The sequence below is a fragment of the Rhipicephalus microplus genome, chromosome X, assembly GCF_043290135.1.
Source record: "Rhipicephalus microplus isolate Deutch F79 chromosome X, USDA_Rmic, whole genome shotgun sequence".
Classification (NCBI taxonomy): Eukaryota; Metazoa; Arthropoda; class Arachnida; order Ixodida; family Ixodidae; genus Rhipicephalus; species Rhipicephalus microplus.
In genome coordinates, this window is record NC_134710.1 from 241196059 (window position 1) to 241214406 (window position 18348).

The 18348-nt window shown below is 43.2% G+C and overlaps 1 protein-coding gene across 2 annotated transcripts in view; it reads left to right on the forward strand.

Annotated features, from left to right (window-relative positions):
- Positions 1–18348, forward strand: part of LOC119187743 (Hig-anchoring scaffold protein) — a 632807-nt gene that overhangs the window by 406907 nt on the left and 207552 nt on the right. For both annotated transcript variants that reach the window (XM_075878863.1, XM_075878864.1), the window contains exons 7-8: positions 14048–14221; positions 15066–15239. In XM_075878863.1, the coding sequence (XP_075734978.1) occupies positions 14048–14221; positions 15066–15239 (348 nt within the window). The remainder of the gene's footprint in view (positions 1–14047; positions 14222–15065; positions 15240–18348) is intronic.

Consider the following 18348-nt stretch of genomic DNA (forward strand, 5'->3'; position numbering starts at 1 on the left):
ACCTATCTAATGAAAGTGAGATCCATGAGAATTTTCGTTAGGTCAGACGGAATAAAACCCACGTCACATGGCCTGTGACGAGCACGAACTTTGGCAATGCCACAAGGTTTCATTACCGTAAACATGCTCCTTCATCGTTCGAACATATGATGTACCACTTGTGTTAGAGGGAAGCAGAACTTGTGCGCCTTTTAGGAGTGCAGTTGTTCAAATATTTTACGCTTCACACACCCATGAAAAAACACTGGTGTGTTTATGGAAGACAAACTTGGACAGAAGAAAAAAACGTACGGTAAAGAAGGGACGGCTTCAGAAGTGCGTACAAAATTGACGCAATCAGCTTTTGTCAGTCTATGTTAAGCAGCAGTCGCATTTGTGATCAAGCCTGATTTGTCCACAAGCTCAGCAATGAGAAACTTTAGCGAGTTTCGCGACAAATACACTATGTATGTGTCTTTCTTTAATGAGCTTATTTTTACCAAGTTGGGTCGCCGAGTGTATGCCTCAAAGCACCGCCGTGGTGGTCTAGTTGCTAAGGTGCTTAATTGCTAACCCACAATTCGCGGGATCGAATCCCGGCTGCGGCGGCTGCATTTCTGATGATAGCGAAAACGCTGTACGCCCGTGTGCTCAGATTTATGTGCTCGTTAAAGAACCCCAGGTGGTCGAAATTTCCGGAATCCTCCACTACGGCGTCTCTCATATTCATATGGTGATTTCAGGACAATGAACCGCACATATAAATCGAATAATTAATTAATCAAATAATCAATCAAAGGTGTATGTCCTAATGCATACTCCCACACTGGTATCTTAATGGCTGCCTCTTATTCCACGGGCGCTGTCTTGTCGCGCACGCCTGGTGTTATGTGTGAAGACGTTCACAGCGCCGAGTGCTTGGGGACTCAAAGCATCGTTGTACAGTATGGTGATGTAGCAGGTTTCATCCTTCGTACTGTTGGTGCAAATTCTATTTCAGTCAGGCCAGAAGTTCTAGATGATACGAGCGATGGTGTGTTGAGAAAAGCTTCACATTCGAGCTCTCTTGTATAGGTGCTGTTTCTTGTTTGTAAATGTGTGGTGCACATGTGTTTAGGTAGTGAGTGAAAACTAAGAAGTATTATAAAAAAACTTCGTTTTTTGAGTACAACCACCCAAGCAAGGCTTGATTGATTTGATTGATTTTTGTGGTTTAACATCCCAAAACCACGATATGATTATGAGAGACGCCGTAGTGGAGGGCTCCGGAAATTTTAACCACCTGGGGTTCTTTAACGTGCACACGAATCTGAGCGGACGGGCCTACAACATTTCCGCCTCCATCGGAAATGCAGCCGCCACAACCAGGATTTGATCCCGCAACCTGCGGGTCACCGGCCGAGTACCTTAGCCACTAGACCACCGCGACGGGGACTCAAGCAAGGCTATATGACAGTCGTTCCGCCCATGTTGCTATTGAGACGACCAGAACATGAATGTCCTCACTTTCCTAAATGTCAATACGCATATACTTATGTTACATATGAATAATGGCACCCCGCCGCGGTGGTCTAGTGGCTAAGGTACTCGGCTACTGACTCGCAGGTCACGGATCAAATCCCAGCTGCGGTGGCTGCATTTCCAATGGAGGCGGAAATGCTGTAGGCCCGTGTGCTCAGATTTGGGCGCACGTTAAAGAACCCCAGGTGGTCAAATTTTCCAGAGCCCTCTACTACAGCGTCTCTCATAATCATATTGTGGTTTTGGGACGTTAAACCCCACATATATATCAATAAATAATGGCACGCATGACACCGTTCGGCTGGGCGCAAGCTGGAGGCTATCTGTGATAAGATTGGTGCAGCCACGATGTTGACGCTGACTTCCTTCGTGCCTGTCTACGTGTCTATGTTGTAACACCTTGCGAAGGCTATAAAAAGCCAGCAGCTATCTGCATTATCGGTCTCATGCTTCCGTCCTTGTATTGAGACACCCCTGATATGTCAAATGAATCAGTAAGTCTCTGCTATCAAGTTCGCCTGGTTCCCGTATATGTCAAGATACAACACATATGCTGATTCGCACGTCATGCGCATATAATTTGCAATTTAAAAAAGTTGACCAACTGGTGCACAACGTACTTCTAGCGTTATTCTCAGCAAAATGTTTTGAAGCAAACTCATGCAACATTTCTGCCACAAGGATTTATCCAATATTATACGGCTTTTGTTACTAGCTCTTTCAGTGAAATTTTCCCTCATACGAGCATAAACCCGAAGCATATAATTAATTTTGTTCCAACGTTTCTAAGTATTGTCGGGTATTTTAAAGTGCACTTACTAAATTTTTCTAAATTGGACATTAGCGCCTCCAACGTACTTCACTTTCTTGGTTTACAATCCGCGGCAGACGCGTGAACATGTACAGAACGAACTGCCCCGTCTCATCTGTGAGTGCCTATAGCATCTGCGCGTCGAAACACGCCAGTGATTCATGCGCGACAAGAACCTTTGGTGCTACACAGCCAAGCCGTTATCGAGCGGCAGCCAGGCCCACAGCACGTAGTACCCTACTGCCAGTTTGGGTGAGTGGTTCATCCGAAAGCCGAGCATTCGGCAACTTCGGCAGCCGCACACCAGTGCGGTACTAACTAAGGGCAAGCCCGCCGAGTGCATGCGAAATTTGGGGTGCGAATGCCACACGGTGAAGGGGCATTAGTGCCGGACGTGCAATCTTCCAAATTCTAAACTATATTGCCCCGTGTCAGCATTTGTTATTGTTTTGTTGTCTTTTTCTCATTTCTTTTCTGCGTTGAACAACCACAAAAATTTCAGCCATTTTTTTTTTTTGCTCTTTCTCTCGTTCTCGTGGAAACTTTTGAAAAGTTGCTTTTTTTTCTTTCTAGCCGTGTTTTTGCCAAACACTTCCAAAAGGTCACCGCTTATTTCCAGAGCGGAACGCTGAGAGAACACGGAAGATTAAAACAAGCCCTCACTCGTTTGTATAGTATAGAGAGTGCTCCAAGCTGGCTGCGTTAAAATGTATTTTTATATTTGTTGGTGAGCATCACAAAGAGAGTTTGCAGCAAGGAATGATTCCAAATTAAACAAAAGGTATAAACCGGAAACTGGATTCATGAAGCGCTGAAATTTAATATGCTGTTGTCGCTGCGTTCTTCTATCATAATTAAGAACCCCTTCACGTGGTATCGAAGTATCCTCGATCAAGAATCTCTCGAAAAGGCCTAACTGCTGCACCTTAGAACTTATCATCATCATAATTATGACGATAATAATAAACACAATCGCTGAAGAAGCCGTGGTAGTTTTACAAATATTTGCTAGGATATTCGCATCGCATACGTCAAATACTTCTCCACAACCTAGTGTGTCGCTGACTGCTAGTATCTTGACTACATCATTTAAATATGTCGGTTTCTATAAAAAAAAAGGTCGGCTTATTGCTCGAAAACGTAAGCGACGACTTCTAGAAACTTTTCTGCTCCCTGGATTGAGCAAACTTAATTGCGCCATGAATCTATTGGAAATTATTCGAATAATATTTCGTGCAATACTGAAGACGAGTTAATAAACTAAATATATCAAAATCTTTATCTGTAAATGGAACGTGCAGACCTTCAATAGACGTCTATGTGTAAATGTCATTCTAGGTACGAAATAAATGGTCTAAAAAAGAATTGAGTGCGCCAGCTGCGCCAAGACTTCATCCACTTCATTTCTGAGGTGCCCACGTAATTGAAACGAATAAATATAAAACACGCGAACGTGCGAACTGCACGTCCACTTTGTTTTCGCCCTGTTTGCGTGAGCAGCAGCGCCGCTGTAGCGATGGGCGAAAGGCCTAGACGCTTGCTCCACGCCATCCCTGAGCCCTGCCGAACACGCATGGTGTATACTGAGGGTCGGAGTAGGGGGAACTGGCAAACAGCGTCCGCCTACAAACGGGGCCAAGCCCAATTTGTCGGTTTTCAGTGGCTGAAGCCTGTGTGTTTATGCCCTCCTGACGCACTTAGAAAAATCGATTGAACGTTTCCTATAGATCGCTGCGGGTCTCAAGAGCTTAATTCCATATCGCTATATGCCAAACCAGGCTTGTGCCTTCACAAACAAGACCCTTGTATTTGTCGTGTCATTACATCGAGGCAAACGGTTTGTGATTCACACGACTTTCGGGGCTCACAGCCAGCCTTCAAAAATCTAGGGCAGACGCTACAATATTGTGTGTTTAAAACCAGTCACCATTTTTTACTTATTGCAGTGAAATAAATGACGTGTGTGATTTCCATTCCCTGTTTTTAAAGAGCGGCCAGTGGTAGGCAAAAGCGTATCTTCACACGAGTGGTAACAGAGTACCGCCACACTTCCTTACACATATATGATAGGGCTGCCTGGCACTGATATTCAATACAATCATCGTAACATGACATTCGGTGGGCACACCCGACTTGCATGCGCGCAATACGTGAAAATGTCTGATGTCATGAGGGTGACGTCTATTGATCTCTCGGAATCAAGAGGTACAAATTCAATGCCGGCTAATGTGCTGGCGCCATTCCGTTTACAGCTATGCTTTGATCATTGTAGCTTTCTCAAACAGACGGGTAGATGCGGCAAATTTCTTACATAAATAAATAAAAAGAAAATAAAGGAAAGGAATAGGAACAGGCTCCTTCTCCTTTAATATATATCGAAGGCCAGCTGCTTGAAGGCCACTGTATACGGAAGAAGAAAATTTGGGGGCAGTTCATCTGTCTTTGAAGTGTGTCGTAATCGTGACTTAGTCTTTTCAGTGTAGATTAGTGTTGAACAGAAGGAAAAAGTTCTTTCTAGCATTTAAATTAGCAGAAGGAACACAGAGCTTCAGGTATGATGATTGAGTCAGCATGGCACTAGTTGTCAGCGGATAATGCTTTTACCTGAATTTCGTCCTTCGGGCCTGAAATAACTTCGTAATTAAACAAAGTCATTGTTATCGACAAAATAATCTCAAATATCAACGCATTTCCGTGGAGTCACATAACCTCGCAGCATTGATAAAACAATACAAAATGCTGAAAAGTTTGTGCATATACGAAGAAGATCGAATATAACTCCACAAGAGCACCTGAAAGACCACGAAAATTTGACAGCTTATGCAGTAGCCACTGTTCTCCAGATGAATAATCGCAGTAGCAAAGTCTTCTCCCTTAATGTTTTTAGGTATACTCTACTAACGAACCGATCTTTTTATGGAGAAGGAGGAGGAGCTTCATAAATAAAATACAAGGACACCAGTCGTCATCATATTCTCTCCTCTCCCGGCTAGCGCAGACGCCTTACAAAACTAGTATGATTCTCACTTGATGAATTCACTCACTTACGTTGCTTACTTGACACTTATAATATTTTCTGAGAGAATAAGGATTTTAAGTAAAGAGCCTAAGCGAGGGATTGCAAGGAAAACGCAGCTAGGCCTGCTATAGACTCTGTTTGCCGTGAATATCGACAGGATAGGAAACTACAGTACCGTGTCACCCATCACCGAAGAACGATGATGCCTTGCATCCACCTCATTCTCAGAGCGTCGCCTGCTGAACCTGGAGCACCATGGTAATGCCTTGTATATGTCTCTGACTACAGCATGTCCTAAACGAGATACTACCGGGCGCACGCAAATGTCGTTGGCAGTCGTATTCCCGAGGAGGTTTGAGTGAAAGGTTAAGATGAGAAAATGTAACCCAGTGAAGGCAAATACGTGAGCGAACTAGATCTGTTTAAAGAATGAAGGGGATAGGGATATTTTGCAGGCATTCATAATTATGGGCTTCAGTCAGGGCTTCCCTGGTTTTCTAACTCGTTCCTAACCAAAGTAGCCATAACGCATTTGACACATTTTAAACGTTAATCTCTTAGTAACAATCATAATAAGAAATGCCACAAAACCACCAAGGTACACGAGACGAGGCAATCATTCGAGTCATGTAATTTCTACTGCGATAATGCTTTGAAGCCATTTGGCAAGAAGCGCACGTAAATCAAGCAGATTCATTTTAGGTATATTCTAATAAAAAAAAAACCCTGGATTTGTTGTGCAATATTTAAGCTAGGGAGGAGGGTGATTTTAGTGGGGGGGGGGGGGGCATTTCGGTGATCGAGGAAGAGCAATTTGAAGAAAACCTGGTGTTCAAAACATACTTTACTATTTTGCTTCCACTATTTGCCTTTATTTTGTTGTAATCTACCAGATAGAATTTGCGCATCAGTTCGTCGCAGCAACTTTAGGCGCTATATCAGTACGGTATGAAGCTTCACCCTAGCTCTGTACAATACTTTCAGCTTACATGTGTCACCTAGGTATGAACGCTTGAAAAGTCTGGAGGTTATTTATGAAAAGAACAACATCAGTTGACACGAAAACATATGTGTAGCCGGCCAATTAAAACTTTAGTATCTTGTGCAAATGCCACTTTTTGTCTGTCATTGCCATGTGATCGAACTAAGTTCCAAGAAATTGTTTTGTGGTCATGTGCTTCGTGGGCATGCAATTTCCCTCGTCTTTTTTTTTTTGGGGGGGGGGGGGACTTAATTCAGTCCTAGGGCGAATATACACTGAAGAAACTTACGCGTGCAATGATTTGCCCGACTGTACTAAAACTTCCCACTAAAGTATTCAGGCACATTTTTTTTTAAATTTCGATTGTGACTTAAATAAAAAGCGCTAGTTTATCTGCCACCGCGCGCCCAAGTCACGGCATTAGGCATCGACGCACAAATTGGACGATACTGTCAATGGTTATAGTTAAGTAAAATAGGTCATGACCGTTGTTATCAATTAGGCGCGTCATATGGTGTGGAAAAGGGGTACAATGAGACTTGCTTAGAGTCTGCTAATAGCCCGGTCACACTGGGCCTTTTCACGTGATTCGAATGTAATGCCATTCGCATCCAATGACATTTCGCGGCTGATACATAGTGATATATATTGTCATTAGAATCGAATGACATAAGAAATCGAATGAGTTCGAGAAACACATTCGCCATCGCACTAGAACCGAACGCATACTATTTACCTCAGAGACAATACTATAAGGCGGCACTCATCATTCTCAATTTCACCCGCATTCATGGAAACACGCTATCAATATTGCTTCCTTTAATGCATCTATCATTTTAACGAGGACAGGATTACAGAAGGCTGTCGTTAAATGTCTTTACTCTCTACCTCAGTGGCGTCTGGGCGTCGGCGCTGTCGGCAATGAGCAGACACCTCTGTGCCAGTTTATACCTGTATCTGCAGTGATGGCATCAACTGCATGAGTGCAGTGAACTCAGGCAGAGACGTTTTCTCTCATAGAACTACAGTGATTCCTTTGCAAGCTGTTTGTCCGTGTGGATGCACACGCGACTATGTTTTAAAGCGAACAAATGCGGAACAACCTGGGTTTTTAAGTGTGTGGCGGCACCGCAAGCTATATCACGCGAGCATTTGTTCGTTCGCATTCTAGAAAACGTAGACTCGCACATTTCTTTACCCGTTTTTTTTTCTTCTCGTCACGTCTCCCATATCGTAGTGCTTGTGTTTCCTTTTTTTGGCTGTGACAGTGATCCGCCTAAGCGGATCGTGTTGGCTTATGGTGGCTATATACTATTCTTATGCATATTTATTTAGCAAAGTGACTTCCCGCACGTCTTTTAAAAGGAATAACTTCACTTTTCTGTCAATTTCTATGCACCTTGCTCAAGTTTTGGGCCATTTTCTTTTTCCAATTATCGACATTGATGTCATGAAGGAATGACATTCCTTTTTCCTGTGCAAGTGGCATTTGCTGCTGCAAATGACATTGACAATAACACCTACAGTGTGATAGAGGTATAAGACAGCACAATAAAGAAATTAAAGAGCGTTTGTCACGTTGAATGCAAGTATACACCTTTTTTATACTCTCCAAGTGGCCGGTGCCACTCCGTGGAAAGTAGCTATCTATGGCGTGTGCTGCCGCGGGGGATCTTCTACATGTTCGTTATCGACTAGTTTTCACGCTTTCGCAAAGAGAAAGTGTTTTGTTTATTCTCATAATCACGTGGGTGCCACAGCGACAATGTGAACGAAAAACTCGTGTACCTGGAGCAACGCTTCGCGTGGGTGATGGCTGCAGGTTTCTTCAGCCCCATTGGTATTTTTTGTGCACACGCCAGCTTTTCACCCCGCTACCCCACTCTCGATACACGTAAGGCTTTCACCATTAAAGATCGACAATAAGCCGATTCGCTTGTGACAAACCGCCTTCCTTTTGGGTAAGTATGCAGTGTAGATACATTTTTGACAGATTCTATTGAAACTTTGTCGAGCAGAACACTAATGATCAGCATTCCCGAACTGTAGATCATGTCATCTCTATTGTATATACCACTGTACGCGAGTACAGGTTTCGGCAAAACCCCACGTATTTCATTCCTTATACGAAGCAGGAAGGCTGTACAAAACACTTATGGCCGCAGTAACAAGCGTTTCCCTGGAGAAGTGAATTCAATATAGGAGCGGTTATGCAAGCGGTTTCCTTCGATTCTGAAGCCGGACAACGTACAATTTGAAGCGCGTGTCCTTTTTTCATCTGTATTTCATTACCTCTCAACATGCTTTTCTCATTATGTAGTTGCTAAACATTAATTGCGAGGTCAGCGATACCCGGTTGAGAACGACTAATTGAATTCTGATGTGATACATAATGACTTCGTTTGGCGATATTTTCGAATTTCGCTCTGTGATTTTACAATTTCAAATGGTCAGCTGCAGTGCAGAAAATACCTTTTTATTTGTACCCCTTTGGGTATACGTACAGCAACGGCGTTAACGAGAATGTAAAAGCGTTCAGCAAAGACAACCTTCCGCTTTGTCCATTGATTGTGTTCGGCTCAGTTGCTGTGTAAAACATACGGAAACTTGCCCCATGTGCCGTTAGGCATGAAACGGAATACACAATTTACTGTTTGAACACTTAGTGCATAAAAAATGAGTTCGCATGCTGAGATGTCGGAAGCTTTCAGAGTCGCATTCATGAGTATATACGCAATGGAGACATATTAGGAAGCGGTGAAGCAGACTTTATCAAACAGTTTTTGTGATGAAGGGGGAGAAGGATATGAAGGAAGGAAAGGCAGGGAGGTCAACCCGACGCGCGTCTTGTTTGTTACCCTGCACTGGGGGAGAAGAGGCAAAGAGAGAGAAGAAAGAAGACAAAGACCATAATAACAAACGTATAATGCTAGAGAATACTTCTTCAATCTTCGATATGTTAATGATAAGCCGCGCGGTGAGTATATCCGTCTGGACATACCACGTAACTGTGGCGGTAGTTTATCCTATGCAGAGAGAGGTGATTTAAAAGTTATAACATGCAACTAACGCTATTCTTTCCGAAATCTCTAAGGGTTCCCGCATACGCAGCTTTATGAGTAAAATTCTTTCTTTTTTTACACAAAAAACTGATATTTAAAAGCAAATTATTTTGGTACTGTTTTCTGAATGCAAGACCAGAGGAAGCTTTGTTGGGATAACGTTGACTGTGATTTCTTCTGTTTTTTTTTGGCAAATATTCACGAGTATTTCAATCGTAAAAAACAACTAAGCACCAAAACAAAAACTTGAACTCGAGCGCGGACGTGTGGCAGATGTTTTTTTTTTACACAAAAAGCATTACCTACACCGTTATCACGTGTTGTTGTTGTTTTTTTTCTTTCACAAAAATTTTGGGCTGTCATGTGTAATCGGTCCTCAAACTCATGCCAAGAAGACCTTAATTTATAAATTTTTTCATCTGAAGTCAATATATTTACGTCAAATGCAAGAAGCCATGGTTTGAAGTGAAGTTCTGATCTGTCTTCGAGCAACCAACATAATTTAAGACGATTGCTAACGCATGCGATTAATATTGAATAGCTATACGACACCACCAATTACGTATATAAATAATTTTCAGCAACCCGCAGCTAAACATTAGCTCCTGGTTGGCACAGAGAGAGGGAGATAAAGATGCAAGAAAAGGCAGGGAGGTTAACCAGACGCACATCCGGTTTGCTACCCTGCACTGGGGAAGGGATAAAGGGGAGAAAAGAGGTTGCAGAGAGATGAGAAGGTACACACAATCACGAGCACACTCGGGGAGCACACACAGTCTACAGGCGGTCGCCCAGGTTTGTTGACTTTAGGTAAAGTAGCAGTGCTTTAGTTGCTTTCTGCGCAACTGAGGCAGATGCCCAAGGTCCTAGTATCTTCTGCACACAAAATGGTCCGGGGTCAAGTTGATTCAAAACCACCCGGAGCTGGCATCGCTGTGTGTCGTAGCAAGCGCAGCTGCACAGGACGTGTTCGATGGTCTCTTCAGCTCCGCAGTAGTCACATGTAGGGGTGTCTGCCATACCAATGCGAAAGGAGTACACCTTTGTAAATGCAACACCCAACCAAAGGCGGCATAACAGTGTCGCATCGAAGCGGGAAAGTTGCGGTGGTAGCTTTAGCTTAAGCGAAGGATCCAGTTCATAAAGTTGACACCTTTGGAAGCTGGTAGACGACCAGAACATGCGTGTGAGATCTCGAGCCAGCAGGTAAAGTTGTCTTGCTGCATCATTCCTTGATAGAGGAATCGGGACTACACGGGTTTCTTCATGGGCTGAGCGGGCTGCATCATCGGCACAGATTGCCCATATATGTAAGTGCTGATGTGCAAGTGCTACGTGGGCACTTTTCATGTGAAATTATTAAAAAAGCTACATATTTTTTTCCTTTAATGATGGTGCATAAATTTTAGAAATTTCATAGGGTGGTAAATGAACCAATCTCTTTGTACGGTACTGTACGAAGAACTTTATTTCAAGTATTTCGATAAGTACCGCTCCTTAGCACGATGCCACCCACGTGGGAATATTTCAGTCATTAGACAAATTAAGCCCTAATTTCTTTCGAAGCGAAAATTCTGAAGCGAGAACTTTCTTACTTTGGTCTTGCCATGCCGTTTTCCTGTTCACAGGAGCGTAAATTAATGTTTGCCAGAGTGGAAAGTTCGAGAAAAAAATCTCCTATGCACAGAAAGGGAAGGTTGTATGCTATATTGCAGGCCACAGTGAGATGCCTTGATGATCCTAATGAGCTGATGTTGGGTAGAAATCACTGGCTTTCATACATGCTCACGGAGTCACCAGGAAACGACAGCATCACAATGACATTTAATGCCAGCAAAAACAGATATGCTAAATATAAGACAAAGCTTCGCTACAGGCCAATATGCATTTTAACGCGAGAGCATTAAAGAGATCGTTTCGCAGAAATTCTGGCGTTGGCATAGTTAGCTGTTACTAAAAAAATCATCATCTTCTGCGGGACCAAAAAATAAAAAAAAATTCTTTGGGTCAGAGGGAGGATAGAACTCGGGTCATTCGCATGGCAAGCGAATGCTCTAGCACACATTCACGCATCTGCACGTGGTTGTAGTGAAAATAACTTCCTCTGTTTGGAAATTCAGTGAGAGCAACTTGCATGCTTTACAAACGCACGTGCTCTGTATACATGCTTCACAACACAGCATGAAATATTGCCGCAATAATGCGTGGTACAAACGTGCATTTCCATCGGGCGTGCGAACGTGTGAGTATCATAATGACTTTATGGTTGAAAGACGGTCACCCATTACATAACGCACACACATCACACATCACGGCACCTATTTCCTTAAGGCCATGTAGTGGGTGCATAGCAGCTTCGAAAAGATTTCATGCAATAAGTGTTTGAAGTGCGCACTAGAGACAAGGCATCGCTGCGACGTTCAACTCTTAAAGGAGAAGCTTAAGAGCCCCGAAATTCTTTTGTACTTTTTACTTCCCTTCTTTGACGAGCTCGCTCAGTTAATCGGCCGTTCTAAGTAACTCGCGCATAATTTTGATTGGGCAGTGCCAGTGAGCTCGCCTTTATTATGTCCAGTTAAAGAATAAGTATTTGAAAAAAAAACGACTATGTATACTAGTCGTAATATCGGCACATACGCGTCTCCGAAGCAAGTAGACATCTTCATTAACTAGGTCACAACAGTAATAGAATTACTGAGCATGTTATACTTCTCTCTCTATTCACACCTCCGATTTCGGCACCTGAATCCGTAAATATTGTATGACATTGTATTACCAGAACTTAAACCAAACTACGGCAAGTTCGCAACCCTGTTTACAATCTCAGCAATTTGGAATTCATTGGCCTTCAAATTAAAATCATCGCACAACATTCATATTTTCCCCTCGCGTACAGAAAAACATTGTCTTCAGGAATCTATGCACTTACCTGATATGTGTAATTAACTGTTATTTGCTTTCAACAGTGCTGTGTTAGTTTTATATTAACATTTGCGTATGTACAACTTGCGCAACTGATGTAAAACTAGTTGCATTTGTCAAATACAGTTGTTTATTCTTGCTTTGTTTTAGTTTTATTCCAGACTATTGATTATTTTGATGTATGTTTCACCAGCAGTATTACCATCATGTTATCTAAAGGGTGTATTGTTATTGTTAGTTAAGCTTGTTAATCATTGCTCACAAGTTCGCACCTTTACTTTTTTTATAGTTACCCTATTCATGTCGCCATAAGAAGTCCCTAAGTCAGTTTCCCTGAAGCTTTGGGACCTCCTCTTGTTTACTATTCCTACCACGTAACTGAACTGAAATATATAATAAACTTCACTTGACTTGACATTAGCTTTTCCGGTGGTTACGTAAAACATTTAGAGAAATTGCGCGTAGTGTCAGGCAAACACGAAACTGCATGCATAGAGTTTAGTTTCGAACCATTCTCACGAAAAATTTATTTTACAAAGGCTTCACTCCAAGTGAATAGATTCGATCGACGTTCTACTCTTAGACACGGAAATCTGACTGTACAAATAATGAGAATGGCAACGGCAAAATATTCTGTTAATAAGCTGTTAGCTCGTATTTGCTATACGAAAGCCTTGTTTTTGCGACTGCCAACAATTCTAGTGCACAGCGACAATCCCATTGCAAATTTACAATACGCTCAACAATTTATATGATCCCCGCCGCGGTGGTTTAGTGGCTAAGGTACTCGGCTGCTGACCCGCAGGTCGCGGGGTCAAATCACGGCTGTGGCGGCTGCATTTCCGATGGAGGCGGAAATGTTGTAGGCCCGTGTGCTCAGATTTGGGTGCACGTTAAAGAATTCCAGGTGGTCGAAATTTCCGGAGCCTTCCACTTCGGCGTCTGTCATAATCATATGGTGGTTTTGGGGCGTTAAACCACACATATCAATCAAATCAAAGCAATTTATACGACTGACCTCTGTGTGAAGGAATAATTCTACGCCATCGATAGTACACATTGTCGCAGAAAGAGCCCTTTAAGCGCTACTGCAATTTTTGTGACTTACAAGACTCTCTGAACGACTGTATTAAAAACATTTTTCCTGTGCTGTACTCTCTCTTTCTCTCTTTATTCTTTGCGTGCGTGCAAAATAATAATAATAATAATAATAATAATAATAATAATAATAATAATTGTGGAAATAAGGGCATACAGGAAGGAAAACACTGAATAGTAATCAATTGGGAGACCATATTGTTGGCTACAGTTAGAAAATGAACAAAGGCTATGAATAAACAATCATGTCAGACCGCAGGGTGTCACGTAATCAAAAGCGTACAGGCACCTCTGTGAAATCTGATAGAAGCGTGTGAGCCGGCAAGCTTTCAGGACCTTGCGCATGTCACTTATGGTGAAGTCGGATGTTCGTTGCTGCAAGATGAACAGGATGATCGTTTATGTATAGCACTTTATGCAAGCGCGCACGTAGCGTACATAACGCTGTTAGTGAAACGACTGTCGCACAATTTCTTTACAAAGAAAGGCAGCCGGTCGCCGTCACGGACACAAGCAAGGACACGTGTTTTCTGATAGCATAATAAATACACACATTGCCACCAGAGAAGGAGGACGCTGTCGCATTACCATGGAGTGCATTCGACGGCGCTTTCCTGCACGCTTTGACGATGACCCCCTTTTCCTGTTTGCAGCGAAGAGCTGTGGCCCTCCAGGAGAGGTTGAGCACGGCCGTCGCATGGGTGCCATGACGCGCTTCACCAGCTCGGTCAAGTACGAGTGTCACGAGGGGTACGAGCTGTTTGGCCGGGCGCACCGCTACTGCCAGTCCTCCGGCCAGTGGAGCGGCACACTGCCCGAGTGCAGGCGTACGTATTCACTGAAACTCATGGACGAAATGCTCTACACACTGACGTCACGATTGCACGTTGCTCGTACGCCTGCTAACTCTTTCGGAATACCTTTTCATGTGAGCTCTGCCTGCGAATTTCAGCAACTATAGACTACAATCTTCATCACGCAGTACATCTGAATTGTTAGTTGTGCAGCATTACGTACGAAAGTTAGGCTGTAGGATGTGATATGGGGGTCCTCGATGTGACGGCGAAGTGAACTTTAAAGCGTGAGGTAATTGAAGCAAATTCATTTTTGTCTTCCACATGCAGCGTGTGTATTGCCAAACAATAATAAAAAAAACACCTCTGAACGGTGGTTCATGTGAACACTGTTTTTAGTAGGGCACCTCGGCACCCTATACATTAAGAGAGGTTCAGTTGTGCCAACTAGTGAGCTGAATCACATATGTGCTTTGTTTTTCTTCTATGGAGCCGTAATTAGGAGAAATATTTTTTGGCTCATCGCTGCTCTCTTTGCAGCCGAATTTATTTTTCAATAAAAGTACGAAAATAATGAGGCACGTATTTCAAGCGCTCGGACGTATACTCACTACTAAAAGCTGCGGTGTAATGCTATTTTAGTTTTACCTTATGATGTAGCTGAAACATAAATACAAGATTAGTGACCAATAAAAAGAAGTTAGTTTAACGACCGTATTGAAAAAAAAGGTTCTATGAAATGCGAAGCGCAAGTAATACCATAAGCGCACATGGGACCAAAAATTTTGGTCGCAGTTGCTCATTGGGACTTGTTCGTCAGGGAGCAATAAGATAACAAAAACTAACCATGGAACCTCACTTTTTTTCTCGTGCGCAGCGGTGCAGTGTGACAAGCCCGAAGACCCCCTGAACGGTCGGGCCATCTTCGACCAGCTGCTGTTCAACTCGGTGGTGCGCTACGAGTGCCACCATGGATTTCGCCTGAAGGGGCCTTCCACGGCACGCTGTAACTCTCAGCGGCAATGGGAGGGCGCACCTACACACTGTGTTGGTTAGTACCTCACCGCAGCTCGTCTTACCGGCTAAGCAGCTATGTAAGTAAACACTGAGTTCAAGGTAGTAAGGAACTAGAGAGAAGGAGGGTAATGCGACTTTGCGCGTGTATTCATAATGGTGCTTATTAGGAAAGTGTATATATGCAGCCAATACGAATCTGGAGCTGTCCACCGAAACAGACCGTTGGTAGAAAAATGACTTGGTCTCCTGTAAACAGTATGCATAAATGCAACCATGAAATGGCTACGTGCAAAGAAGATTGGTGGGAGATTATACTAGCCACAACCGTAAAATATGTATAATTCACGTCCGCAAGAACACGCCATACGCTACATCGCACCACACAACGCCATAATGCGCGGTAGTTCTACATTGTTTCCTTTCACTGTGGTGGACAAATCTAGAGGCGTACCTAGAATATGCGGCCACGTCTTGATGCAGTTTTGAAAACCGAAATAAATCAGTTTTTTGGGCTGAACCACAATGAAAGTCGTGTCTCGGCCAATCCCTATCTGCGCCGCGTCAGACGCGCGTGCACCGCATGCAGCATGGTGTCATCTTTTGATGGAAGCGGCTAAACACGTGCCGCGAAACTCACGAACCACGGATGTTAAAAAGAGCACCGATAAAGTGTGCGGTTCCCTGTGCTTACCTTTGCAACATATTGAAAATCTCAAATAGAGTTCCTGTGTACTAAACATTACTAGAAATTATGCACAGTCATCTAGAAGAGCTCAGAATCAATATGCTTTGTAACTTGTTGGGCACTGACTAGCGCATATAATGCTGTCCAGCAGAAAGACTGGAGGCCAAAGACCATACTTCTTTAGCATTTGACTGGTTTTCCTGACGTCTGAGTGCTCGGATGATGGCTCCGGCGTTTGGTTCAAGGTCACTCTATGTTCACCAACAACAGGAGCTAAGAGCATATTATGTTTCAAACCTTGAAATGAAACTTTGAAGAGTGGGGGTGAAGGCCAGTTGGAGATTCGTGGTTAGGAATGGCGACCTCGAAGCCACAATCGACGCAGAAAGGCTCATGAAGAAGCAGTGCAGAAACGCAGAGACAACAACCGCTTCGTGTTGTCTCTTTCTGTGACCTTTTTTTGGGGATTAACACCAGCAACCCGTGAGGAGAACCGTTCAGTTCTACACGATAGTGCATGTTATGGCTAGATCACTGCTTAGATAAACTTAAAAAAAATTCTCGCAGTAACGAGCAACCACTATGACTCACTTTCTTTTGCCTGTGTGAGTGTACTTTAGGCAAACTCTCCTTATTTGAGAAACAAAGAAAAACAAAGAAAAACAAACAAAGAAAAAGAAACACAGAAAGAAACAAAGAAAGAAAGAAGAAAGAAAGAAATAAAGAGAGAAAGAAAGAAATCACCTATAGTTGTATTCGAAGCTTTATGCCTTCAGTACAAGCTTTAAGGAAAGCTGAGTGCGAAAGAAACCAACGTGAGCCTACTGAAAAATTTAACAACTTCTCTAGTCGTTTAAAGAACGATAGTTTACTGGCCTGTGGAGAAACGTACAACAGCCCTCGTTTGAAAATGGATGTGAGGAGAAGAAGAGCACCCTACAAATTCGTTCCTCAATATTGAGACTACAGTTTAATTTACGCTCCCCAGGTCATGTGTGGACGCCTGCACACTTTGTTCGAGAAGTGCGGAGATTGCACAACGCTTCCGACATCCTCATTATCGGTCCCCCTCTCTGCTAGCCTCCATTCAAACTAACAGACTGCGTGCGCAGCCGAGACCGCTAATGTCCGCCTGTTGCCTAACGCTATATTCAGCTGACACACCGTGGTATATCCATGTACAATAATTTTTGCGCTTCTTTTTCTGTGATTTCCGTTTTGCTTCTCTCTGACGTAACTGCTAGACACTGATTTTTGCGTTAGGTTTGCCGTTAGTCCACTTTATTTCTCTTTCTCCTTCTCTTGCTTTCATTACATTATTTCTCTTCTTCGGTGCCTGAGCGCCGTAAAAGAGGAGGAGCAATAATAACCTGTTTGCCCAAATCCAGCAGATTTCGCGCTTCGTTAGCACCACACTCTTGGTGGTGTGACCGCGCGCACCGTTTGACTTTCTGCCAGCCGTCGAACCTTATTGCGGCCTGGAAAGCTTTTATCGTTCCTCGTTTACTATCCATGGACCTATTTGTCTCTCTTTGTTTCTCTCCCTATGTTCTTTTTTCTCTTCAATTTTTAGCGTCTTCGAATACCCATTTCCTCAATTATTGTTGACTCAATTTAGTCCTCGTTAAGTGCGTAATGAAGTTTAATTATGATAATGTTTCAACAGTATCCCTCTCCTATAGATGTGGAGAAAGAAGAGTACATTGGGATGACAAAAGCGAGGAAACGTAAGGAAGAGGTTCTGTTTTCCGTAATGACCTTTTCTTTTCTCTCTATTTTTTTCGGATGCCAACATCGTCGCTACTGCTGTCCAGTAAATCCGCAGCCCGCGGCTCTAGTATGGGGCGCAGAAATAGTGTTCCTCCCCTTCCGAATCCGGTGGTCATTGCAGCGTGGCGACACCAGCCGGAAGTACACATAAACGAGAGAGTCTTTAAGACAAAGACACCATGGTCGACGACTTCAACAAATAAAGGGAACGTTAAACTTTTTATTGTCCCTTTCCTTAAGGCTGGCCGTGAGCTTAAGTCGTCCTTCGCGCTGAGTAAGCCTCTTTCTCTTTGCCCTCGTCTTTTTCTTTTTTTTTCTTGCCCGTGTTTTTTGCAGTCGCCGTGAATATTGGCTCAGGCGCAGTGTTCATGCTTAAGTTCCTCGTCCGCTTTGTTTCTGTTTATTTCTTCGCTCACATTGTCCCCATTTTGTTCCGCTCCCGGTAGCGGAGGAAGCTAATAGTATGCAATTCTTATAGACATAAGCCTTCCCAAATTGCACGGTCGTTACTATGTATAGGGGCTTTGTATACGTTACCCACTCTGTTTGGATGTCCAGCGTGTTTTGCTCATCTTGCGACTGACACTCACATTCACGGACGTGACCGGGAAGTTTCACAAAATGCGCAAAACTAGAAGTAGTCAATATGCAAAACTAAAGGATTGCATGGAAATCTTTCAAAACACAC